Source organism: Pelodiscus sinensis, chromosome 6, assembly GCF_049634645.1.
Source record: "Pelodiscus sinensis isolate JC-2024 chromosome 6, ASM4963464v1, whole genome shotgun sequence".
Taxonomy (NCBI): domain Eukaryota; kingdom Metazoa; phylum Chordata; order Testudines; family Trionychidae; genus Pelodiscus; species Pelodiscus sinensis.
The window spans coordinates 82,314,378-82,341,661 of NC_134716.1; the positions used below are offsets into that span (position 1 = coordinate 82,314,378).

At 46.4% G+C, this 27,284-nt stretch overlaps 2 protein-coding genes across 4 annotated transcripts in view; one reads left to right on the plus strand and one right to left on the minus strand.

Annotated features, from left to right (window-relative positions):
• Window positions 1-11,500, minus strand: part of MRPS27 (mitochondrial ribosomal protein S27) — an 89,208-nt gene extending 77,708 nt beyond the window's left edge. The window contains exons 1-2 of the mRNA XM_006124359.3: window positions 11,367-11,500; window positions 3,371-3,448 (exon numbers count right to left, since the gene is read on the minus strand). Coding sequence (XP_006124421.3) covers window positions 3,371-3,448; window positions 11,367-11,442 — 154 coding nt within the window. The 5' untranslated portion in view covers window positions 11,443-11,500. The remainder of the gene's footprint in view (window positions 1-3,370; window positions 3,449-11,366) is intronic.
• A 135-nt stretch (window positions 11,501-11,635) lies between these two features.
• PTCD2 (pentatricopeptide repeat domain 2) overlaps window positions 11,636-27,284 on the plus strand; it is a 35,313-nt gene continuing 19,664 nt past the window's right edge. For 2 of the 3 annotated variants that reach the window (XM_014574172.3, XM_006124298.4), the window contains exons 1-6: window positions 11,639-11,772; window positions 16,625-16,717; window positions 18,847-18,976; window positions 20,891-21,008; window positions 25,439-25,517; window positions 26,765-26,856. In XM_014574172.3, coding sequence (XP_014429658.2) covers window positions 11,661-11,772; window positions 16,625-16,717; window positions 18,847-18,976; window positions 20,891-21,008; window positions 25,439-25,517; window positions 26,765-26,856 — 624 coding nt within the window. In that variant the 5' untranslated portion in view covers window positions 11,639-11,660. Of the gene's footprint in view, window positions 11,773-16,624; window positions 16,718-16,789; window positions 16,836-18,846; window positions 18,977-20,890; window positions 21,009-25,438; window positions 25,518-26,764; window positions 26,857-27,284 lie in introns of all 3 variants that reach the window. The other variant, XM_075932243.1, reaches the window with a different exon arrangement.

The following is a 27,284-nucleotide window of genomic DNA, read 5'->3' on the forward strand; positions in this document are numbered from 1 at the left end:
TGCTCCAGCATTTCTATGGCAGTGGAAAGGTCCTGTTCAGCAGCCCAAGGAATAAGATATTGTCTGACCGCAGGAGGGGCTCTCCCCCACCCCCAAGTCTCACTGAGGTCAATGGGTATTCAAAAGCCAGGAGACCCCCACTAACCATACAAGATGTCTGCCGGAAACATCTAGGACTGAACAGTGCGAACGACTGAGTCTAAGGTAGAAGGCTGTGAGGCAAGAATTTGATGCAATAAGTTTCCTAGTATATTAGGATTAGCTGGCATGTTTTATCTTGGCTTAGTAACTTACTTTGTTCTGTCTCTGTTTTCACTTGCAATCACTTAACCAGGGTGGGCAACCTGTGGCCCAAGGGCCACATATGACCCATTGAAGATCTATGTGTGGCCTGCAAGCAATTTTTCTGTCATTGCCCACATGCCAGGTTGCCAGATTCCACTGGTTTCTGTCCATGTAGTTTTTTTCCTGCCAGTATTACTAAAGTGACACGCACATAAAGCAAGGACATGCGAAGTGGGATGCATGCTGATTGCATACAACATTGACTGTAAGAGCCATGTGCTCCCTCTGCATCTAGTCAATGCACTGCTGCAGTTCAATCAGCACACCCTGCCAATTCTCGTTACGCAAGTACAGTTAACAGAACTAGCCTATCCTGTTAGAAAGGTTAACAGAATTGTATATTTAATGAGTGCTTGTGATAACATCTTAATGAACACCTCTATCTAATATTAATTGATAATGTGCCTGTATAAGATAAGATAGGCATACGTCATCATAGACATTGCTGAGTCATCATGACTGTCAACTGACTGGTGTACATTTCAAATTTCAACTGTAAATGAATATTCATGAGTCTAGTCTGTTGGCTCAATGAATATTCATAAGGAGAACATTACGTCATGAATAAGTAATTAATATGTTTAAGAACCAACTGTTTTAAATTTATGCTAATGCGCATCTTGTACCAACCAATCATTTTAAAATGAAGCCCTCATGCATATGTATGAGACTAGTCTATAAAAGCCTGTGACACACTTGTTGGCATTGTCGCGTCGGGTCGTCGGGATAGGCTTAGGATACACTAGGTTGCATGAGACGTGTGATTGGATGCGTTATTGTCCCCCAATGAGTGATTAGAGTAAATGAGTTAAGTTAAGGAGTAGACCAAGGAGAAGGCTTGTGTCTCTCTCTTTTTAGGTTTAGTTAGTTTAGTGGTAGATAGATCATGACTGTTCGTCAGGTTCGCGTCGGTCCACGCATGTCGCCCATTGTCGAGCTTGTTCGGCGGGTGCGTTGCGATTTACTTAGGGTTTTGTTTTAGAATAGTTTAAGGCACAGTAGTCAGGGTTTTAGCTTCCATCGCCAGTTCCAGCTGCGCCGAAGTGCAGGAAGAGGACGAGGTCTTCACGGAAGGTGAACACTTCGCACCTGATTCCAGCGCTTCGAGGGACTCCTGGCTGTTCCTCTCTGAGGGCCCGGAAGGACCCAAGGATTGAGGTCGCCAGCTTCGGCGCCGACTACCACCAAGGGACTTCTGGTTGTTCCTCTCCTGAGGCTCGGAAGAGCCAACGGATTGAGGTCGCCAGCACCACATCAATCGTCCCTAGAGCCAGTGACTCTGGTAAACCCCCTACTGTTTTGTGGGGATTAATCTTTGTTGATTATTTGCGATAAGATAATATAGTCTTGTGGTTTTAAAATCTATCTAAAGTGTTAAGTTTTCATTGACGCGCCTCGTCCAGAGGTAAAGAGCACTCAAACAGTGATAGAAACATATTTGGAGTTGCCCTTGTAATCTTCGTAGTTTTTAATTAGCCTAATTGGCATTCTAAATTAATACATTCACGTTACCTTGTGTAAGAATCCCAGGAGACCATCTTGGTTACAACAGTCTTGTGGTCCACTTAGACGAAAGGCGGCAACTTATGCAGCCCACTTGCTAGCCTAGGTTGTCCATTGCTGACTTAAATCCTACTTTTTATACTTAATAAAACCACTTTTATTTATTATCAAGCCCAGTGTAAATAACTGTTACATGGAGGGAAGGAAGAAGCAACCACTGTGCACCTCTCTTTCATCAATAAAAAGGGCAAATGTATACACTTCCTGTGTGCAAAACTTTTATACAGAGTAAAATGGATTTACTTGGGATTTGGTCCTCTTTCAGGCTGTATTCCAATTCTTTATCTTGGCTGGGATAGACCAGACAGGGTGATGGGGTGCTTCAGAGGGCAGGCTGGAGGGCTCAATGGCATGACCAATACACCAGGTGACAATCCCAAGGGGATTACTGTGATCCAGCCCATCACAATATCCTCTTGCATGGTCAAGAAAACCAACTGGATACTTTAGTACCTTTCCTCCCCCCAACTCAAGCTTCCACAATTGCAAAATCCTCAAAAAAATGACAACTGGCACTAACTGGCAATTCACCTGGATTTATCCACGCATAATCTATGTCAGATTACAGTCTGAGATTCATGATTAGGAAAAACCCTTTGCCCAAAAGAAGCTGAAAGCTGGCCATAAAACTACTATGATAGGCCATGCAGTTCTCAAAAGCCTCCAGGCAGCTCTGAGAGCTCCCCAGAGCATGGTGCTCTGGCGGTGATTTAAAAAGCGCAGGGCTCTGGCCATTGCCGTTGCTGCAGTAGTGGTAATGGCTGCCAGGAGCCCTGGGCAGTTGCCTCCTTGGTCCCCCCTTCAGTGGGTCTATGCTTGATGGGAGGTATAGTCCAGCCAAGGAGCTTGGTCTACAGGAGATAATACAAGCACCACAATGGATAGTTTTGAGCTGATTCAACATTAAGCTAAGACTTTCAATTTTCCTCATAGACAATCAAAACGTTTCAGAAATTTTTTTAGCAGACACTGAGATTTTAGACAGTATTTTTGAAAGCGAGAATTATCCTCCAATAGTTTACAAAATGACGTCTTGTACATCTAACATCATCTTTTTTATTGTGAGTAGCACAGAAAGACTGCATTTTAAAGTCTGATATCAGAACCCAGAATGGACACTTCTTAGATTAAAACAAAAATTACATTAATAGAATCTGTATATTTTATGAAGAAAGCAACTGATTCACAGAAAAGATATTTTCTCATTTTAAAGAAAGGTATAAAGTCTACTTTTGGGGGGAAATATCTGCATGTTTTTGTTCAGGATAAACAGTATAAACAAAGAAGATATTTTTAAATTGCAGGACTGGATTCTGATCCTCTAAGTCAATCTTAGTATTTTAGGAGTAAAATGATACTTAGTGTAAAGAACTATAAAATGTAACCATATTACCTGTTTCATAGTGATTTTAGCATTTTCAGTTAGTCAAGATGAGTAAATGTAAAATAACTCTTTTCTTACCCAAACTGTGCACCTCTTTTTCTCTTTCGTCCCATTTTGAACTGTCCACATAAGCTGCAGAAAGAATAGATCGTCTGCCTAATTGAAAAAAAATGTGTAAGACAGATCATTTAAACATGTCAGTTTAACTAAATATACATTTTATTACAATATTTTTATAAGGACATAAGCTTCCACAATTGCAAAATCCTCAAAAAAATTACAACTGGCAATTCACCTGGATTTATCCAAGCATAATCTATGTCAGATTACAGTCTGAGATTCATGAATAGGAAAAACTCTTGGCCCAAAAGAAGCTGAAAGCTGGCCATAAAAGGGCATAAGAAAGTACGAATTTGACCCCCAAAACCTCACGGGGTGGAGGGAGGGGCGGAGAAAGGGAGGCTCAACAGTGCCAGAGCACTCCCGCCTGGCCTACGATATCCACCTCCCTTAGCCCCGCAACATGAAATTAACTTCCACAACACTTAACTTAATATCCCTTTGGCAGAAAGCTTTGAAGCATTAAAATATCATTTAGTGTTCACACACTTCTTCTTTTCACTGCTTTGACTCTAATAAAAACTTAAGATCAGGAAACATTCATGAATCAACCCCACATAGCATTATACATGTAGTTTTCTCCACGTACTTGTCAGTTCATGCACAATTGTGATTAGGGCTAAATTAAATGTTTCAACAGAAACTCTTTTTGGGCAAAAAATGCAGATTCAATAACAACTTCATGTCAGTTTACAAACTGATATCAGTTTCCTCAAACTGTTTCAGAAAATAAATGAAATTCAAAACATTTTTATATTTTACAAACAAAATGCTACACATTTTCAGTTTGGAATAAGTTTGGGTTTTGAAACGTCATTTAATTTTATTCAGCAAATTCCACTCCTGAGGGAATTCTGCACCTAAAAAGTCTGCATCAAAAAATTAAAATGTATGTATACAATAATTTAAAATTCTGCAAATTTTGTCAATGAACATGGCTCCATCATGGCAGGGGAGAGCACAGGACTCACACCTCTCCCAGCACAGGGACTCAGCAGTGAAGCTGCACCTGACCTGACACAGTGCAAGGGCTAGGCCTGCCCTAGAAACACCCCAGGGCCCTGCTCCTCTGCTTACCTTACCCATTACAAAGATAGCTTCCCCAATTATCACCCCTGGTATCATTATCTCATAGATACTAGCCCTTTCCCCTTAGCCCCCTTCTGTTCTAAATCTGATTTGTCAGTTGTATAATGTGTTCACTTATTTTTCCATTGTATTCCTTTGGTGTATAAAGGCAGTCCCCGAGTTACGCGGATCCGACTTATGTCGGATCCACAGTTACGAACGGGGTTTGCTGCCCGTCTCCCTGGTCTGCTGAGACGGGGAGCAAAGCCTCTGAGGACGCCGGCAGCGGGACAGCCGCGGCGCGTCTGGGCTGTCCGCTGCCCGTGTGCTCCCCGGCTTTGCTCCCCGTCTCCCTGGTCTGCTGGAGACCAGCAGACCAGGGAGACGGGGAGCAAAGCCGCGGAGGACCCGGGAGGCGGGACCGCGGTGCGTCTCGGTCCGCCGCCCGCGTCTCCCTGGTCTGCTGGGGGGGGGGGTGTGCAGCTAGTATGCCCCCACACCTCCCAGCGACCAGGCTTTTCTCCGGACGCCTGTGGTAGAGCAGCTAGGGCGCTGCCGATTGGTCCCGCAGCCCCGCTCTGGGCGCTACTGGACCAACCCGGCAGCATCTCAGCTTCTCTGCCCCAGGCGTCCTGATTCAGCCGCTGCTGGTCAGTTTCAGCAGCGGCTGAATCAGGACGCCTGGGGCAGAGCAGCTGGGGTGCTGGTGGGTTGGTCCAGTAGCGCCGCCCAGCTGCTCTGCCCCAGGCATCCCCAAGTCAGCCGCTGCTGAAACTGACCAGCGCTGACTACAGGAAGCCCGAGGCAGAGTTGCTCTGCCCCGGGCTTCCTGGAATCAGCAGCTGATCAGTTTCAGCAGCAGCTGACTTAGGGACGCCTGGGGTTCTTAAGTTGAATCTGTATGTAAGTCGGAACTGGCGTCCAGATTCAGCCTGTTGAAACTGATCAGAGGCTGATTCCAGGAAGCCCGGGGCAGAGCAACTCTGCCTCGGGCTTCCTGTAGTCAGCCGCTGGTCACTTTCAGCAGCGGCTGAATCTGGACGCCAGTTCCGACTTACATACAGATTCAACTTAAGAACAAACCTACAGTCCCTATCTTGTACGTTAACCGGGGACTGCCTGTATGGTCATGCCAACTCTCTTCCAGAATTTGATCTGAGGAAGTGGGTCCGGCCCATGAAAGCTCACCACCTAATAAACCAGCTTGTTAGTCTTTAAAGTGCTGCATAGTCCTTTCTTTTGCTTCTGCCCCAGGCACACCAGATATGGGTGAACAGAGTGAGCCCAGCAGTATCCAAGTGTGAAGGGGCTTAGTGGGGACATCCAGGAGTGGAGTGAGAGGTTTCTCCATGGGGAAGTCTGGGTTGCAGGCAGCTTGGTGGGAGATCTTAATGCACAGGGGCTCATTGGGAGGGTCTAGATGCAAGGGCAATGGAACTCTGCAGGGAATTGAGGTGAAGGTGGTTGGGGCTCAGCAGGGGGAATTAGGTGCTGCGGGAATGGAAATTGATGATGTGGGTACCTAGATTCAGCTGGTTGGGGCCCAGTAAAGTGAGGGTCTGGGAGTGAGAGGTCCAGGAGAAGGAGGGTAGGGCTTATCATGGTATGGCCTGCTTATTGGGGGAGCCCCAAGCTGATGATGAAGGGACACCACAAGCTTGGCTTCTGCTTCACCACGATTCCTCTATCCCCTTTTCTTTCTTATGCTCCACCCCTAACCTTCATTCCAGGGGTGCTGAGTCACTAAACCAAACTGTAAACACTATCTAATGGAAACCACTTCAAGCAGGGGAAGTGGGTGGTAGCACCCCCGCCCCTCAACACACACACTCTAGTTCCAGCACCTATGCCTCACTCTTACATTCCCCTCCCAGAGTTTTTGACCAGAATGCCCAATTGAAAAGGGACCTTAGTATAAGTCTGGTTGGTAGTGCAGCAAAGATAAGGCAGGATCCCTGCCTCCTTGGCTCTAAGCAGCTGCCTTGTCCAGGTCCTATGTGCAGGGGAGGCCAGAGAGGCTACACACATTACCCCTTCCTTGAGAGCCTGCTCTGCAGCTCTGATTAGCCAGGAACTATGGCAATTATGAGTACTGAGAGGTGGTGCCCGTAAGCACAGTCAGTGCACAGTGCACAAAGCATTTGGTCTAGTGCACTTAGAAAGCTGGCAATCCTTTACTTTATTCCCCTCTCTCCTTCACAGAAGCAGACTATGGGAGGGACTTCAAAAAGTCATCAAAGGAGGTTTAGGTTGGACATTAAGAAAAACTTCTTAACAGTCAGGGTGATTAAACTAAACTGGAATAAGTTGCCTAGGGAGGTTGTGGAATCTCCATCTCTGGAGATATTTAAGAGCAGGTTGGATAAATGTCTATCACGGATGGTCTAGACAGTACTGGGTCTTGCCATGAGGGCAGGGGACTGGACTCGATGACCTCTCAAGGTCCCTTCCAGTCCTACTATTCTATTCCATGATTCTATTCTTCTATCTAGTTAAGTCCCCTGTACTCATGGCACAACTAACTATATTATCTAGACCATTCCTCACTGCTCCACTCTTTGCTCCACCCCACTCCCTGCTTCCCCACCCCCCTCGCAGGCACTCACTGTGGCTTTAGGACACAGGAGGAAGCATTCATCTGTACAGTCAGCAGAGCCAAGATGGATATGCATCCTCTTTCAACTAGGCAGCTCAATGCTCGCAGAAAGCGGAAGAGGGGAGTGGCACATAAGTCCATGTGCCTCCTCTCCTCTTTCCCCCCACATCTCTAATCTCTGTTTGGAGGCCAATTTCCCAACACTGTACACATGGTCACCACACCCCACACCTCTTTTCCTGCCATATGGGTAGGGTTGCGAGGTGTCCAGTTTTCATCCGGACAGTCCGCTATTTGCAGGCTCTGTCTGGTAAAAAAAATAGGAAATACCGGACATGTGCAACGTCCAGTATTTCCTATTTCCCTGGGACGGAAGCCTGGCAGGGACTATTTTCCCCTGCCGCATCTGGCGGGGCCGGGGGAGTGAGGAGCGTAGCAGAGTCTAGCGAAGGGGGGGGGGGAGGAGAGGGTACTTGCCAGGCGTCACGCTAGAAGGGTGCTAGGCTGGGGTGGGAGCGGAGCTCATGCTGCTCTGGCCCACGTGACCATCAGAGACTGGGAGCTGGCCACGTGATGCCTCCCTCTCTCTACAATGTGAGCCGAGGCAGCCGGGCCGGGCAGCAGGAGCAGCCACTTTAAAAGTCAGATTATTCCTCCATGCCTGGCTCTGCTGCGGGGAGGGGGGAGATTTGATTGGAGCAGGGGCTCCCAACGCTGGAGATGCCTGCCTCAAGGGGAGGGGGGAGTGCACTGGGATGGGGGGACACTAGGAGGACGTGGCTCTGAGTCAGGGGTGAGTGCATTGGGATGGGGGCGACACTGTGGGAGGCCTGGGTTTGAGGCAGGGGTGAGTTCATTGGGATGGGTGACACTGTGGGAGGCCTGGGTCTGAGGCAGGGGTGAGTGCATTGGGATGGTGGACACTGCGGGGGGCTTGGGTCTGAGGCAGGGGTGAGTACATTGGGATGGGGAGACTGGGGGACCTGGTTCGGGGGAGGGGTGGGTGCATTGGTGGTTAGTGTGTGGTCCCAAACTGGAGGGAGTGGTGCAACTTTTGCTTAACAACTTTGGCTCCCCCCCCCCTTTTTTTTTTTTTTGATTAACTTTGGTCTTCCCCATTTCTCCCCCCTCCCCCCCCGACAGAATTTTCTCCCGGTTGTTTGGTATTTTTGTTAAATCATCTGTCAACCCTACATGTGGCTTTCTTCATTATTCTGACGTTTTCTACAGGAAAACACAAATATTCGGGAGCGGGAGGGCATGTTTTCTACAGGTGTGCAGTCCCACAGTTACCTCAGTAGTTAATTCAAAAACATCTATGTTCAAAATTGAAAGCAAAAGTTTAGCATCAAGCAAAGCATTGCATTCGACCCCAAATGATTTTTTATATTTTTCTATTTGCCCTCAAAGTTTCAAAAATTCACTTTAGGTTCAACTCAAAGGCTGGGTTTTTTTTTTGGGGGGGGGGGGGTTCAAATAAAATGGTTATTCTCCAAGCTCTATTTGAGAGACAGCAGCCCTGTGAAACATGAGCAACACTTCATATTTTCTGATAGACAAAGGCAAATGCTGAATCCCTGAATCCTTTCCACTGAGAAAAGGAATACATGAGAGGTGCAAGGGGCAGCATGTCATATGTTGCTAAAAGGGAAAGAGATACAGCTATAGATGTAAAATGCCATGAAAGGCTTGGAGGAAATAAAACATTTATGCCTGCAGATTTTACAGCTCCAGGATAACAGAAGGCAGGGTGCTAATTGATGTTAGCCTGAAAAGCAGCTGACTGGGTAGATGATGGTATAGGGTTGATAAAGGGAATAAGGGTACGTATAGACTAAAAATAGTTTACTTGGCATAGTCAAAGAAGTGGGGATTTAAATAATCCCCGCTTCATTAAAATAAAAATGGCCACCGCACTGTGCTAACGATCAGCTGATTCAGCACAGCGCGGCAGTCTAGATGCAGCGTGGTCGACAAGGGAAGCCTTTGTCGACCGCTCCAGTATGCCTCGTGAAGTATACCAGTAGGCAGTGTTCCCTGTAAGATGAGCGCTTGGGCAGCCATCCAGGAGAGATTCAAATGCCACCCAGCTGATTAGCAGAGCAGCCACAGCCAGCAAAATGTTTCTGTTAGCAGTACATATATGCACATGCCTTGATACACATAACAAAATGTATTCTACACGTGGATGAAAAACAGAGGGAACTTAAAAACAACAAGTGATCCTACAGCACTTTAGAGACTAACAAAAATGTAGATATCACCATGAGTTTTAGTAGGCACAATCCACTTCTTCAGATCAATGGAGCAAGGGGTCCAAAGGTACTCAGTCATATGGGTGTGTAGAATAGTGATAGAAATGTAACCGAGTTAGTCTGGTGTAGTTGAATCAAAAAACAGGACTATGTAGCACTTTAAAGACTAACAAGATGGTTTATTAGGTGATGAGCTTTCGTGGGCCAGACCCACTTCCTCAGATCAAATACAGGCAGTCCCCGGGTTACGTACAAGATAGGGACTATAGGTTTGTTCTTAAGTTGAATTTGTATGTAAGTCGGAACTGGCTCCAGATTCAGCCGCTGCTGAAACTGATCAGCGGCTGACTACAGGAAGCCCTAGGCAGAGTTGCTCTGCCCCCGGCTTCCTGGAATCAGCCGCTGATCAGTTTCAACAGCGGCTGAATCTGGACTCCTGGGACAGAACAGCTGGGGCACTGCCGGGTAGGTCCCCGCAGAACCAACCCGGCAGCACCCCAGCTGCTCTACCCCAGGTGTCCCGCAACAAAAGCCTGGTCTGCTGGGGGGGGGCGCGCACTAGCTGCGCCCCCTCCCCCCCCAGCAGACCAGGGAGACCCGAGCAAAGCCACACAGGCGGCGGGGTCCCCCACCTCTGCGGCTTTGCTCCTGTCTCCCTGCTGTGCTGGGGGGGAGTCCCCCCCAGCACAGCAGGAAGACCCGACCAAAGCCACACAGGCGGCAGGACCCCGCTGCCCGTGCGGCTTTGCTCCTTTGCCCCGGAGCAAAGCCGCACAGGCGGCGGGGTCCCCTGCCTGTGTGGCTTTGCTCGGGTCTCCCTGCTGTGCTGGGGAGTCCCCCCCAGCACACCAGGGAGACCTGGAGCAGCTTTTCTCGCCCCAGAGGACGCAGTGGCAGGACCACTGCGCTCTGGGCGGTCCTGCCGCCTGCGAGCTCCGGGGTGAGAAAAGCCCCGTTCGTAAGTGCGGATCCGACATAAGTCGGATCCGCGTAAGTTGGGGACTGCCTGTAGTGGAAGAAAATTGTCACAACCATATATACCAAAGGATACAATTTAAAAAAATGAACACATATGAAAAGGACAAATCAAATTTCAGAATTTGAAATTCTGTTCTGAAATGTGTTTGTCCTTTTCATATGTGTTCATTTTTTTAAAAATATTATTCTTTGGTATATTTGGTTGTGACAATTTTCTTCCACTATTTGATCTGAGGAAGTGGGTCTGGCCCACGAAAGCTCATCACCTAATAAACCATCTTGTTAGTCTTTAAAGTGCTACATAGTCCTGTTTTTTGATATGGGTGTGTGTGTGTGTTTGTGTGTAAGATTAATCCAGTGGTTCTCAAAGCATGTTCCACAGGCTCAGGGCTCAGGCTCCCTGCCACAAAGGGGAAGAGTTTCTGGTGCTCCAGTCCTGCCCTCCCACCAGAGAGGTTGGAGCATCAGCACCAGCTTTCCACTGGGAGGGGGTAAGGGGCTAATGGGCCAGAACCGACTTACAGGGAAAAGAAACAGCACCAAATGCTCCCGTTTTCCCTACTTCCACTGGGGGAACAGTGCTACAGAAAACCACTTGTGTGCAGGCTTTCCCCGCTGCCCCCACTGGCCAGAATCAAGGTCACTGGGAGCAGTACCTAGGAGCGGTGGGAGGCATAGAGCCAGGTAAGTGCCTCCCACCCCTCTCATGCCCAGATCCCGCACCACTCCCCTCCCTTCCCCTCCCAGACCTTCCACTCCTGCACCTATTCTACCACAATGGGTGGTTGGCTGGGGGTCTGCAGAAAGGTCTGCACTGAGCGGGGTGGGCTGTGGCCCGAAAATTTGAGACGCCCTGTATTAGCCCCATTTTGTACGTCGCCTCAGCCAGGAGCAGACCCCGGTTCTCCTGCTCTAGCCTATGGGCCTGGGCACACCATTGCCGCACCCCGTCCGTGGGGCAGCTCCTAGCCCGGGCCCCGCGGGAATCGATCGCGCCAAGCGCTGCCCAGGCAGCTGGAGCCCGCGTGCTGCGTGGGCCACGCGCTCCATCACCCACCTGCTGCGGCGCGAGACACACTCACAACCCCAGCCCGGCTCCAGAGCACGGCTCGCCGGAGCACGGGGGCCGCCATCTCGGTCTGTACCAACACTTGAGGTGAAGGGGAGGAGAAGAAAACAACCGCAGGGACAAGGATCCCCTGAACTAGTTATTTAGCTGTTGGAGCCTTGCGCCCCTCCTACCCCCGGAAGAGCACCGGTTGTGGACGGGGAGAGAGAATGCGGTGAAGCGTATTTACGGGTGGCCTCTCCCCCCCGCTTCTGCGCGCCGGTGGTACGTCCCGAGGACAGAATGGCTGCCGCGGTAGCCGGCCTTTCCAATCGAATCCTGCGGGAGGCGATCAAACGTTCCATGCTGCGCGCAGCCGCCGCGGCGCCCGGCTGCTGGAGCTGCCCGCACGGAGGTACTCGCGGTGGTTGGCCCGGGGCGGCCCGGTTGGGGAGTTCTGTGTATAGGCTGGTCTGGGCCCCAGAGCCAGCTGCGCACTCTAATGTCGGTGCTGCGGCCCATGCGGACTACGTTTCCCAGCATGCACTGCAGCGCCTTGGCGTTAGTGGACTCGGATAATAGGCGCTGTTGCTTCTGGGCTGTGTAGTCCCTGCAAGCTCCCTCCATCCCTGCTAGGCTGGCATGGAGCAGCCCCTCGGCATGCCAGCGGGGAGCATTGCAGGCGTGTGCGCCCTTGTGTTTGGGGTTAGGCTCGTTTATGACCCCGTTGAAGAAAGTTGTTGATGGCGGCGACCTCTTATAATTTGACTAAAACGTGGGTGCCAGGGTAGGGCTGAGGATGAGAGCATTGGGCTAATGCAGGAGGGGTGTACCTCGAACAGCTGGTCAGCCATGCAGCAGGGGTGCTTAGGCAGGCTTCCTGCCTCTCCTGGCACTGCAGATCATGCTGTGCCCCAGAAGCAGCCAGCAACGGGTTCTAGCCAGTGGGGGTGCAGAGGAAGTACTCAGGGCAGGAGTAGTACACAAAGCGCTGTGTGCTCTTCTGCTCCTTGCCCTCACCTAGGACCCAGGCCTGTTGCTAGCCCCTTGTGGAGTGCATTGCAGCCTGTGGTGCCAGGACAGGAAGGAAACCTGCCTTAGCAGCCCCACTGATCAACCTACAGCAACAAGACCCAGTGCCTGACATCCTGCGACACAGTACTGGGTTGCAACCTGTAATTTGAAAACCACTGGGCTAGAGAGCCGCTTGTGTTTGCAGCTATCAGCTGTCCATGTCTGGTGTTGCTGTTCCTCTCTATGCCATCCACTCCTATCCTTTAGCAGCTTCTAGTAAATGAGTTTGTTTAATAGAATAAACATTTTTTTTCATGTTTAGAAAATATTGTGAAAATGTTTAAAAACCCCATTCAGTTGCAGCAGGTAAAATAATTTTTATCTGGGAAAAGAGGCGGTTTGGAGTAGATCTTCCAATGAGACAAATAGTAGCTATATATTTTAGTGCAGCATTAATAATGCATGTATCAGTCCCCCCCCCCCCAACAATTTCTCTGCTTATGATTTTTATGCTTTTCCCTGGAATTTTGTTTTCTTTTATCTTTCAGATCATAGTCTTTTGGGGGCAGGGATTTGAGGGCATTTGAGATTTAGCAGGATCAAGCCCCAAAATAGAAGTGTCTGAGTTGTAATCACAGTTCTGACATTAGACTTTATAGCTGCAGTGGTGGGATATACTAGTAGCTTCTTAGTAATATTCACTGATTTGGGATGGAAACAGGATATGTATAATTAACACAATGAAGGAATATAAGACATTGTTTCATGTGAAGAATCTAAACCAGAAGTGTTCTCCCAACTCCATAATTAGTTTTTTCAGAGCTTTACTGCGTATGTTTCATGGTGATTGTTCCAGTTCTATTGTTTCCCACTACGCATTACACAGTGGTGACTTCCATGGCCTCTGTCCACATTGTCCTCCAAATGTTTCTAATTACCTAATAAAGAACTATATTTCACTCTTTGAACCCCTTACACAGATTTTCAAAACTACATACATTTGCATTTAATGCTCTTTACTTCACTTTTTACTGGGTATTATGGTTAGGTTTCTATATTTGTCTGTTTCTGCTGTGTCTGCCACCACGCTATCTGGGTGCCATATATGAAGTAGACTTCTTGACTCTTCTTGTGTTGGATGCTTGCCATGTAAAACTTGACATTAAGAAGTGACCTTCCAGAGTTCTGGAATCCTGGAGTACCAGAAGGGTTATTTTTGTAAGGGGTTTCTGGCTCTGGGTGCATAATCCTCTATTTTCAAATTATCTAGAACCTTGTATCTTTCCTTTGCAATCAATGTGCATATCAACTTGCCCTCCACAACTTGTTTTTTCCCAAGAAAGTGACATAGCAAAGAAAACCTCTTGAGTTAGCTTTTATACTGTAGAGTTTGTACTAGGTGACTTGTACATCCTGATGAAATGTGAAAACTAAGCTAGTCAAAAAATATATTATTTGTATTATAGTTGTACTAAGAAACTCATCAGGGACTGGGATCCCAACTAAGGATGTTAAATTTAGATTAATCAACTAATCGAATAGTCAATATAATTTGCATCGACTATTTGATTAGTTGATAAGGGCACCTCTACCTTTGAAATATAGCCCTGCCAGCTCTTCCTACATTTCCTATGCGGAAGTGCCACTGGGAGCGCAGGGCCAGCGGGGGACTCAAAACAGTCCCCTGCTAACCCTGCACTCCCTGCTTTTGAAATGTACAAGGGCCCCAGGAGCCACAGGGAGTGTGGGGCCAGTGGGGACTGTTTGAGGCAACAAGGGGAGGGGGAGGTGACCAGTCGCTTACATCCCTAATCCCAACCCTATCATGCAAGGCACTGTCCAAACATGGAACAAAAAAGACCGTTCCCCCATCCCCAAAAGAGCTTAAGGCTGAGTGTAAAGCAAGAGAGAACAGGTGAAAGAGGAAAGCAGAGAGATGGGGGAGTAAAATGGTATTTTGGAGTTTAATGCCTTTTATCTCTCCCTGTTATGTTCATATTAAACTTGTACAATTTATTAGTCAAAAGATGGCTTTTCTAAATGCAAGGGCTACACTCAGCCATGGATCTGACAATCTCCATGTGGTTTTTTTTTCTGCCTTTGAACAGAGAAATAAAGTTTAATATGCAGCCCTGGGACACCATTATCTCTTAGCTGACTGAACTCCATGCTTTGGACAGCTGTGGCAGTGCTTTTTTTGTGACAGTACTGCCCCAGTACTCAGTACTGGCACCTCCAGATGCAGTACCAGCACCTCCAGTCAGAGCTCAACAATTTTTCCCCTGGAGTACCAGCACCTTCCCTCCTCCCCCCCAAAAAAAGCACTGGCTGTGGATATTAACAACGCTTATTGTGGCGCAGTTTCACACCTTCAGCAATGTTGTTAGTGAAAATCCAATAAATAAAATCTTAGGTTATCTTTAATCTCCAAATCAGAGGATCGCTTAAAAAATAAATTACTAAAATGATGATCTCTTGATGAAATGTTAGAAATGACACATTTTGGTAGTGGAGAGAGGAATGATTTTCAGGATTCTAGCTCAGTAGGTAATAGGAGAATAGTGTCATTTATAGGGATGTTAGATAACGTGTAACTGAATAATTGTGTAACTGCACAAAATATTATCCATTACACAACTATTTGATAGTCCCCAGAATCGGGGCTGGCAGCCAGCACACTCCTGGCCCCAGTCCTGGGGGGCCCCCTGCCACCTGCCCCCTGCACTGTTGCCTCTGTATCGGTGGCGGCACTCGGGAACCGGTCCACGAGAGAAGCTGATTTTAAAAACGGCTCCCCATGCAGACTGGCTCCCGCTCTGCCACCCGGCACTGCTGTCTCTGATACAGAGGCAGCAAGCAGTGTGGGGAGGCAGCAGCAATGGGGGAGCTCCCTGCATGCAGGCAGCCACCTGATGAAGTGGGTCTTTGCTCACGAAAGCTTATGCTCCAATAAATCTGTTAGCCTGTAAGGTGCCACGGGACTTCCCATTGTTTATGCAGATTCAGACTAACACGGCTACCCCTCTGACGATTGTGGAAAAGTAAACGATTACAATAACCCTGTCAAAATTGTTTTGTTGCAGATAGGTTCTGTTACTGACCAGATGTCTGTGATAGTAAAGATTTTGCAAACAGAACTTAGCCGATAATTAGCAGAAAAAGATGAGATGCAAAACACAATAAAAGATTTCAACATCAGGTGTTCTGACATTGTAAACTCTTTGAGGCAAGAACTATGTGGTCTTTAAGGATGCATAACTTTGTTTAAAAATGTAACAGTTAAAAGTCCTAGTAGTTACAGTGCTGCAGGCTCTGCAATATAAAACTTAAGTAAGCTCTCTGCTGGCTCCACTCCTGGGGAGGAGCTTTTGCTGCAGCAGCAAAGCTGCCTCCCCAGGAGCCAGCATATAATCAGGGAGAGGTGGGGAGGGAGAGAGAAGGCAGGGCCAGCCCTCCCCCCCCAGTAGACAGGGGAGGGAGGTGTTCTGCAGCCCCTTCCTGTTAACCATTTACATCCCCAGTCATCTTATGTACTTCTATACAGCCTAGCACATAAGAGCTCCAAACTTGCTTGGTGCTGTTGTGATGCATATAATACATGCCTATCTTTTATATTTTTCCCTTTTGTGAAATTCTTTGCGTATTTCCTGGCTTACGTGAGATCCCAGAATGCATCGTTCTATGATAGCCAAAATATCAGTCTCCTCACAGCCACTATTTGTGCTGTCATAGAATGCTGTATTGTGGGATCTCTTGGGAAAGCCAGAAAGGACCACTGCCACAAGGATTTTACATTCTGTTCTGAATGCTCTCACAGCCTACTTAGTGGGGGAACACACATCTTAATTTAATTTTTTCTTTTGCAGTTTATTTTATTTACGTATGAGACAAGACTATTATACTGCTCATTCCTCCTTATCAGTATTTACCCTGTAAAGCTACAGGAGTAAATACTTGTTTTTGTCATAAAGTGTCATAACTCACAGTTGAGAAAGAAGGTGCCAGGTGTAGTGTCACATTCTGTCCATGATGCACATTAAGAGCCTGGCTTTTAAAGGCACTGAACTCCCACAGCTTCCATTGACTAAGCTGCAGGTGCCTAGCACTTCTGAAAACCAGGCCCTAAAACTTCTTCTTGTCCTGCATTACATGGTAAATGATGGCAGTAGTTCCCTAACTGCAAATTTCAGTGTTGTCAAACAGTAAATCTAATATTATGTTGACTCTTCCCCTTCCTTCTGTCCCATTTTTAGCAAAGCGATATCTGTTAACAGATGATGTTATACGATTGCAAGAATTTCAGCAGAAGAAGGTGGCGACTGAACATAAAATTTATGGTGATAAAGGTATCTGTATTTATTTTATTGAGCAATATCATCAATATTATAAATTGTGCTTAAGATTTCTGTTTGTTCCAGTCAAGACTACCAAACCACAGTGCAACTTGGGAACTCTTTAGAACAGGTAACTGTTTTCTTCTACAGAGAAACAGTACAATATTTAGTAAATGCTTAGGTATCCAGAAGATGTTTATGCCAATAATTCTGTCTTAATCCACTTTGTAAATTAGCAGTTGTGTGCTATTTGGCTATTTCTGTTTTCCCAGCCTCCCATCTTGCATTTCCTCTGATTCCAGTGACACCTGTAAACTAGAAATATGGAAGATAAGTTTGGGTTCTCCAAAAGAATTGAGGAGTACGGTCTTATTCTGCTATAGTTAATGGACAGAGTCTCAGTAGGAAAATCTATAGAGGTTCCTTCTCCCTTTCTTTAATGAAAAATAAATCTGCCCTGAGATGTTCATAAAGGTTATGCAAGAAACTGCATGATTATCCACAGATTTAGTTTCTGTCAATAATAACCTTTTTAATTCCACAAATGCTGAGATTATCTCAAAGAAGAAAATTAGGTGTTTTGGACTAGGAGATGATCTGTAAAAGTGAAGATGCAGAACCCAATCTTAAATAACCTCTTCTTTGTGTGTGGGAAGGAGGGCAGGATGCGAGCTGAGAATTATTTCCTGAGATAAAAGATAAAGACTGTTAAAAATTGTCAGCATGTCATATGCAAAATAGAATAAGAGTGAGAGGCTCCTAAGTTAAAATTGAGGTATATGGCATCTAATAGTGCCACATTAGCACCTTGGGAGAGTAAAAAAACAATGCAGGTGGTACATAATCAGCTGTTGACAATTTGACTTACCCTAAAAATAATGCCTATCTCTTTCAAATGTTCAAGTTTTCAAGAAAATCCTCAGATATGTACTTCTCTGTGGGCAGTTTTATGCCTTTTACTGGGGGAATCCTTTTAATGCTGTGACTTTGTCTACATTACAGATTACTTCCCTATAACTTACATTGCTTAAGGGTATGAATAAAATCCAGTGTTCCCTCTAATTTTCCAGGCATACGCAGAATGAATTATATTATGTGCACCAATGATTGGTGCGCATAACATGATTCATTCTGCCCATGCATGGAGCCAAGGAGTTTGGAGTATGACAGGGGCTCAGAGCTGGGGTAGAAGGTTGGGTGCACTGGAGTTGAGGGCCAATGTTCCCTGCAATTTTTTTCCATCCATGTGCAGAATAAATTTTGTTATGTGCACTGAGGTATGTGCAGATATGCTCCACCAATGGAAATACATGCTGTTGGCTGTGTGAGCTTTGAGTGCTCTACTAATCAGCTGGGTGGTACCTGAATCTCTCAGGTACCCAGCACTCAGCTTACAGGGGACTCTGGTGTGAGGCTAGGGATGAGGGATTTGGGATGCAAGTTGTCCTGAGGCTAGGGCAAGGAGAGAGAATTCGCCCACCATTCTCTCCCTGCAGTAGCAACTTTACTACTGAGGGAGGTACCTCTTCATGCCACAGCAGCTCCAGGGAGAGGTATAGTTGCCTCTTACCCAGCTGAGGCAGCTCTGAGGTGGTACTGGGTTGGGGCAGGAGAGGGATGCACTTCTCCCAGCAACAAAAGGTCCAGGGATGGGCTTGGTTGGGGTTGGGGGCAGGAGTAGGGTGCCTCTTCCCTGGTAGCAGCAGGTCTGGTCCTGGGCTTGGACTGGTGGGGACAATACCTCTCCCAGCTGCTGCAGGTCCAAGGCTGCAAGAAAGGCATCTCTTCCTGCTGCAGCCCTGAGTGCATGCCTAGCACTTAATAGGCTGCTGCATGGTCACGCAGCTCAGGGGGAGCTTAAATCCACACCCCTGCGTGAAGTAAATTATACTGACTTAAGTGCCAGCGTAGACAGCAGTATATCATCAGGAGAGCTTCTTGCAGAAGTCAGAGTTATTATGCCGGTGGGAGAGCTCTCTCCTGTCTGCTTAGGGCATCTTCTCCACAGGTGCTACAACAGTACAGCTGCATCAGTGCTGTAGCATAGATGTAGCCTGTGAAATTGTCATATTTCCAGTACAGCGTATGCTGACTGAAGGAGCTGTGTCCAACAGATTGCTGCAACAATTTTTTACTTTCAGATTCATATTTTAGAAATATTGAAGAAAAATTGAAGAAAAATGGAATGATCCTCAAAGAGGAATTAAAAACATTACTGCATTTGTGTCAGACACCAGATGATCTGGAAATAGCTAAAAATGTTATTTACAGGTAACTTAAAAACTCTAAAGCAAATTGTTTTCTCTGGCTCCTTGTATATTTCAGTTATGCACTTATGGTAATTTTAACTGTAATGTAACCTTTTTAAACATGAGATCACTTTTTTTAATTTAACTGCAATCCTGGATCTACCTCAAACCCAAATACCCTTGCCCTACCTCCTTCATGCCCCTTTTCCAAGGCTCCATCCCTGCTCACTCCATCCTCCCTCACTCCCCCATCCTTCCTCCCTTTCGTCAGGCAGGGGCAGAGGGTTGGGATGCAGGCTCTGGTCTTGGGCTGAAGGTTTGGAGTGTGATAGGGGCTCTGAGCTGAGCCTGGGGTAGGAGTTTGGGTGCAGGAGGGCATTCAGGGTACAGGCTCTCTAAGGGAGTTTGGGTCTGAGGGGGTTCAGGGCTAGGGCAGGGACTTTGGGTGCAGGAGGAGGTTTATGACTGGGGCAGGGGTTCAGGATGCAGGCTCCAGCTAGACACTGCTTATCACAGGTGTCTCCTGGGTGGTGGTGCAATGGAGCTAAGACAGGCTCACCCCTGCCCTGGCCCAGCGCTGTACCATTCTTAAAAGCAGCCAGCAAACTTCCTCCATGCCAAGCCCTGTTTTGCCCCCCTCTGTTCTGTGGAGATAGACTACAGGGCGGGAGAAGGGGCACGCTGACATCAACACCCCCTCCTCTTCCTTCCCTGCCTTGCCCTGCAAGCAGGAGTGGGAGGATGGTTCTAAGGAAAAGGGCAGGAGGTACACAGCAGTGGGGAGAAGAGCAGCTGACGTGCTGGCCTCTTTGATAGCCTCTTGTCCAAACCAGTGAAGATCGCCTGTCAGAGGCTCCAAGATCTACTGCTAGATCCCAGTCTACTAGTTGGTTACCACTGCTGTAATGTATCTCTCCAGCAGCGATGAAATGGTGAGCTCAGGAAACAGGAAAAAAGGACTATGGAGAGTGAAAGAGCTGCTTGTGCCTAGATGTTGCCCTGCAAAAAAGGGTGGAAGCATGTTGGAAATGGGCTTGCTGCTGCATCTACTGCTTTTGCTTTGCAAACAGAGGCCTAGAGTATTTAGGGCTGTCAATCCAACACATTTTGCAGTAGCTCGTGTACTAAAAAGCTACTGCCACAAACAGAAGAGATTGGTGAGGAGGGAACCAAGGGTGCCATCAGCCACCTGACCCCCTCCCTCCTCTCCAGCCTGGGGAAGAGCCGGGACAACCCCCCTCTGCCCCATGCCCTGCCTTTCCCACCCCACTCCACCTTCTCCCCACCTATTCCCTAAGGCGGCCTGAGGGACTAACAGGGCTGGGGGGACCCATACTGGCAGCATGAGTCCACCACCTGCACTTTCTGGCACTAGGGGCAGGGTGAGGAAAGGCATTCCCAGCTCACTTTGCTTCCCTGGGTATGTTTCTCCCCTTCCTACTGGTGAGTGCAGGGGCAGCCCTGCTCTCCTCTGGAGCGGTGCACTGAAAAAGCAAAGCAAGCTGAAGCCACCTTTCTTTGCTTCCCCTGCTGCTGCTGGTGAGTGCAAGGGGGAGCTTGATCCCTGCTGTGGGTTCCAGTCTCCCCTTCTCTCCCTCCCCCCAGTAATCTGCTCCTCTAGGAGGAGCTGGCTGACCCCTCCTTCCCATAGCATTTAGGGAGGCACGTGAGCCACTCATGCTGGCCTCACACATCATCCCCAGTGACAAAAACAATACAGATAAATGCTATAGCAATTTAGGCCCACTCTATTGCTAAACTGTTACAGATTAATTTGCAATGATCTTCCAATTTTTCTAAATACCATCAACTGCATACAGACAGGACAGGCTGCCTAAACTATTTCACGTATGGATTTCATTATTCTTGGAAGTCATAATTAGTTGCAATTTTCTACTCCTGATGTGTTTACATTTTAAAAATCTTTCCTAATCAGGTACCATGCAGAGAACAGAAATGTGGCCTTTGGTGATTTTAAATTTGGACCTCTTTTTATGAGGCTGTGTTATGAGCTGGACCTTGACGTACCTGCATTAGAGCTCCTCAAAGATCAGGTAGCTTCCCTTTTTAAATAATTATTTTCCATTTCAGTTCTCATTTTGGTCAGTAATATGTTGCATGTCCTGACCTCCTGTAAGCTCAAAGTTATAATAAAATGGAAGATGTATAGAAATAATAGGAATTCATTTACTAAGATACAAACGTGTGTGTGCTGGTTAGCCCATCTTTTCTCCATTAGGGACAACAGTTGAAAACATTCAGTCATGCTGTTCCTTGTGTTGTAATTGGGAAGTTGGCTGGCTTTCAAACTAATTACATTTTTATAAAATGTATTGGTTCAAATAGTTCTCTAGCTTACCAAACACACCTAACATTGAGGTGGTAAATATATTTTATTGGTGCATTGTTGATTCCATAACATCATCTTTGGGAGTCACCAGGTTGTGAGTTTTTGTATAGAAGACTGGGCCCACATTTAGAGAGCTTGAGCACTTTCAGGAGCTCTTGAAGCTTATGAGAACTGTGTGTGCTCAGCACCTCTTAAAAACCAGTCCCTTATTGTTTTACAATTCTAAAGTCTAGTTTTGGGACAGCATTTTGAAGAAACGAAGTACTATATACATGCAACATAGGTCATTACTACAGGGGTGAATGCACTTTGGAGGCCTGTAATGTAAAGAGAGGAGCCTTACTGGTTAAGGTTAACCAGTGGAGCTGGAGTCCCTGCCGTGGGCAGGGGACTGCTTCAGCCCTGTGGGGGAACTGCTGTGGGGAAGGGGCTGCTCCAGCACAGCCTCTGCCTGCAGTAGGCTTGGGCACCCCACAGGCAGGGGCTGCTCGGACTGGGATGCCAGAGCAGCCCCTGCCTTCAGGGTGCCCAGATCTGCAGAAGGCAGGGGCTGCTCTGGCCAGGCTGGAGCCAGTCCCTGCCTTCAGCGGGAGGAGAGGGGGAGTCATTCCAGCCCAGCGGTGGGCAGGGAGGGGCGCTCCAGTTGGGTTAGAGCACTCCCCTTGCTTCCCTTTAAATAATATGTTTAACCAGTTACAGCCGGTCCCTGAGTTGCGAATGGTTGACTTACAACTGTTCGCAGTTACAACCAAAACTATCGTAAATGGCGGACCCCAAGTTACAAACGCGATCCGCGCTTATGAACAGTGCAGTTGCATGTAACTCAGTGGGGTCCGACTTATGAACAAACCGAGTTATGAGCAATTGCTTGGTCTGTAACCGGTTCGTAAGTCGGAGAGAGGCTGTAGCCAATTAAACAGGATATTACATCCCTACTTCAGACACTTTTGTGTCCCTTCTTGAGTGCAACCCTCAGGCAAAAGGCCTAACTGCCTGCACCTCCCTCTGGGTGGAATCATGTGGTCCAACCACTCCCTAGATCCATGGATCCATGGTGTCCAACACGCTAGCCACATGTGGCTATTTGGCTGATTGAGTTTGGCTAGTTCGCTATAGCAGTAGCCACTATAGTGGCTACTACTTCAGAACTGATTGGACACCATGGCCCTAGACTGAGTCTTCAGATTGTAGCACACCTGTGTTAGCCAGCCTATGCTAATCCAACTGCCCCAACCACTTTTGGCACCTGTAAGCCCTTTTTCTTCAGGAATGAGTGACAGCTGTTGATTGAAGTGACTCGGAAACATCATCTTGAAAACAAAGTAGTATTTAATTGCCAAAGGGAACACGGTGTTTTGGCAGATGAGCCAAAAGAACAGCACTGAATATATTCCCTTAATTAAGCTTAAGCTACCTTATGTAGGTTCAGTTTATTCCCATCTGTGGTTTGGGAGAGCCGTCCTACTTGCTGCAGTCCCTGTGTGTTTCTCTATTTTTCTTGGTGTTGGCCTCAGGGCATGTCTACACAACAAAACTGCACCAGCTAGCTTACCCAAGCAACCTTGAATCCGGTTCAAGCTGGGGTGCTAAAGATTACAATGTGGATGTTGCAGCATGTGCTAGACACCTGAGCTCAGACCCAGCACAATCACCTGAGCTGAGATGGTTAGTCCTCTCCACCACCCTTACTGAACATTCATGCTGCTATTTTTAACATGCTAGCTTAAGTGAAGCTGAAGAAAATCTTTCTGCTTGTGCTGTTAGGCACAATCCCAGCTGACAGAGCATCTAACTCAGGGCTGGGCAAAATAAGGCACATGGGCTGGATCTGGCCCGCCAATCCATTATAACTGGCCCACAGATGCAGCAGGGAGCCTCACATAGACTCCCTATTTGTCCTGGCCCCCACACGCCCAGAAAATTGGCTGCTGGGCAGTTTGTGTTTCTCAGCTGCGAGCCAGGGGGAGCAGGGAAATGCTGCCCCCGCCCCACACACAATGCCAATTGGAGTAGCCTGTTTGAAGAACAGGCAGTGTGTGAAGTACTACTCTCGCCTCCCCTCAGGCTCTTATTCACAGACGCACATGGCTTGTGCAGCCTGTGAAGGGGCGGGGCATGCAAGGATGCTGACTGAAGAACGTGCTGGGCTGCTGGCCAGGAGTCACCCAGGAAAGTCTCCCAGCCAGAGCCTGCCTCTAGCATCCTAGCCCCTCTCTCCCCCCACCCAACATAAGCCAAAACCTCTGCCTCTTTCCTGAACCCATACCCCCTCCCAGATCTGGCACTCCAGTCACCTGCCTGTAGTCACAGCTCCTCCTGCCCTAGATCATAACCAAACTCCTGCATCCAGGTCACAACTGCCTCCTTCACCCAAACTCCCTTACACATCCTACATCCAAATCCCTACATCCCAGTCCCTTACCCCAGGCTCCTTTCTGCACCCAACTTCCATCCCAGACCCCATGCCTTCTCCATTAATATCATGGAAGAGCGTGGCTTTTGATCACTTTCCAAAATCTTGGCTTGGCTGCCCATCAAAAATTGCCTGATCTAACTCATCCTTAAAGCACCAGTCAGCTCAAGCTGAAGATTTGTGTGTGTGCATGGGAGTCAAACTGGGACGTAACACTCAAGTTGTAACTCAGACTGACTGTATCATGAAGACACACACTGTGTTTTAGGAACACCTTGATCATAGGCTTGGTTTGGGATGAATACACCTTGCCAGACTAGCTGGAGCCAGACAAGGGCTATTCCCAATAGATAGGTCCCTCACTATTTCTCCAAGAAGCCTTATCTTTGCAACTGTCATGCCTTTCCTGCTGGTTTCTCCCTTAACCTTCTTTAATTTGCTTGACTACCAGAAGTTAAAATCAGTGTTGAAGAGATAACCATCAGGGCATGGTATATTTTTAAAAGTACCACATACATGTAAGGCTGCAACTTTTTTCACTAAAAAAAATGCAATGAATTTAATGGCAGAGGTGAAAACAAGGCTATGTTGTGGAAAGGGGAACTATGGGAAGGGATGGAAAGTGAGTTGTTCCCAGTGAGGGGAGAAGGCCCTGAGGAAGGGGGAGGGGAAGGTAGAGAGGAAGCCTGCCTTGCACTCATCCCACAGCAGTAGCTTCTGTCATGTAGGGCTGAGCTTGGCTTCCTGCTGTAGGCATTGATACTTGGTCACAGCACCACTAATGTGTGGCTCATCTATCCCTCCATATATGGAGGGGTGGACAGAGGGCTAAATTGAATGGGTATTGTAACCTAGTCCACCGGATTGCAAGCCACTAACTTTTGGCATCTCTTTCCCTCAGTCCCCATTTATAGAGTGGGCACACCAAACGTGATCTGTGATCATATGAACCAGGTTGCAACTCCTGGAGGAAAAAGGAGCTGTTGCTACAAAGATCATGGACTTTATTCAGATTCACAATTACAAGGAATGGTGTGATGTCCCTACCAAAGTCGCAGCCTTCCTTTTAGCTCCTTCATTCTCCACAGTAACATTCAACAGTGACAGTCATTTGTTAAGCATCTGTGGGTAGAAATTCAAACTTAATTTACTTCTAGCATTATATTGTGTCTCATTCATTCCATGTGAATGTTCCATGTTCAGTATAATTTTAGTGAGGGGAAGATGTGCTCATTTTTTCATTGTAATGTTTTAGCTCATTAAACTCTGCTCCTCATAATTCCAGCTCCCGTCCTGGTCAGCACAATATTTTTGTTCTGTGTTCAGCAAAGAACTCCTTCAGTTTGGTACTTGCACTTTGTCCTTCAAAGACACCATTAATCTGCGTTCAGCTACAGGAAAACCCAAACCTGGTTTATAAACGGTTAAACTTTCGAAGTTGCCTGCTCCCAGAGAGTTCTGTTTGTATTAGCATAAAGGGCATATCCTGCCATTGATCTTTTATGAAGCAGAACTCAGTAGGAAGTTCTTCAAAAATCAATGACCCAAAATGATCTAGTTCAATGGAAAATTAAAGATTACTCCACTGAGAACACATGGAGAACTTTGAGAACCAAATGTCTCACTTAAGGGACCTGGCCAGTCGGCAGCTGGAGAAGATGTGGTACGTGGTAAAGCCATTTAGTTTTAAAACCGGCTCTGTTTATATGTTTCTTCACCAGACTCTGCATGGCTTCTTCTCTGATAGCACATCATTCAATATTTTGATGGATATGTTGTTTAAAAAAGGTCATTATGAAAGTAAGTACTGAAATAAATGTTAAGGCAAATGCATTTTGAGCAAGGTATACATCTTAAATGTAATCATGGATCTATTTTAAAGATATAAATAACACTGAACACTATGCTTCTTTTGGCTAGTTGAGCCGTATGTGATCACTCTTGGATTTGAAAGCTGCACAGCCTGTGCAACAGCATTTGAAGGGCTCCATAATGTGTACTTATTAAGTACTTATAGCAGCAGTCTAATCTCCCATTAGCAATACATTACAATTATGGTTGAGTGGAGAGCCTTTTGTTTTAGACTCCTATTTTCCAAAGGCTTAATGTCTCTAAAAATGTCCTGTAGACTGACACATCTCATGCTTTTTTTTTTTTAATATTTTCCTCCCCGAGGGTTGCTTTGTTTTATTAGTGAGATGGAGAAGTTTGAAGAAAATTTATTCAGGCATTTTTGTGGGCGTTAGAGCATCTGGAAAATAAATGCTTGTAAGAAAATCGTTCAGAGGCTCTGTTCTGAAAATGCATGCAGTCAACGCGTCTCTCCACATCACTCCCATTGTCTTAAAATCACAGTCTTGCCCTTTATGAAGACCTGGGAAGCTGTCTCATGTGGTCTAGAAAGGTTTTTCTAATCTGAAAAATGTAAAGCACAGTGTAAAGTAAGGTTAAGACAAATCCACTTTTTTAAAAAAATTATAGAATATCTAGCACATAGTTTTGGCATTTGGCAAATCTGACTTCATATATTGCCAGGGTCAGTAGGTCAAGGAGGCAAGCTGTCCTGGAAATTATCAGATTTAGGGATTAGACAGAGGGCCGGGGTGTAGAGAAGCAGCAGCTGGGAGCTTGAGGAAATGCTGTACAGGGTTATTTTTAAATGGCCACTGCCTGGTGTCTGGGGATCTGGGATGATGGCAGGCAGGCATATGACTTGAGAATCAGATTTGTACAAATATAGCTTTGACAATAAGATTAGATTTACATACAAATTTAACCCAAATTCAAGTATTCATCTCATCCCTTTTGTAAAACAATAGATATATCCACCTGACACTGATGGAAGGTTTCTGGCAATGTATGATTTATATGTAAAGTCTCTTTTTAAACTAATAATTCTTAAGTGTACATTTAAAATGTTGCAGATTACAGTATTATATGAGCTCAAAAATAATCTTGTTTTTCAGTAGTGGATGGATCATGTATTAAGTATAAGAGCCCCAATTAGTGAAACACATTAATCCAATAATAAGCATGGTTTTTGGCAGGTGCCTTGGAAGTGCTGGTAGAAATGAAAAAACAACATGTAAAATTCATCAAAGACACATATCTACTTGCATTTGCAGTATGCTACAAACTGGTAAAATGTTTCATTATTTCTATGAAGAATTGTTGTGGTATTCTATTTTAATTAGTTTTATATTTAAAATTTTCTATTTGATACCCTGATATGGTTTCTCATCAGCTGCAAATACTTCATTTGGAAACCTGAGTCAGTCATAAATGGCTTCTTTGTCAAGTATATAAAATATATTGCACACACCAAAAAAAGTGAAGTTTACAAAGTTGAGCACTCATAAATTAGAAAATGCCATAATTAAGATAGCTTGTGCAACTAGAATTCATCCCCATTGCGCGCATATATTATGATACAGGCTATATGAGCACACTCTTAAAAGGATGCAATAATTGTGATGCTACAATAAGTAATAGTAATGTGTAATTTAAACTGGATAGATTTATTTTGAATAGCAATAGGAGGAACCTGCTCAGAAATATATATAGGAT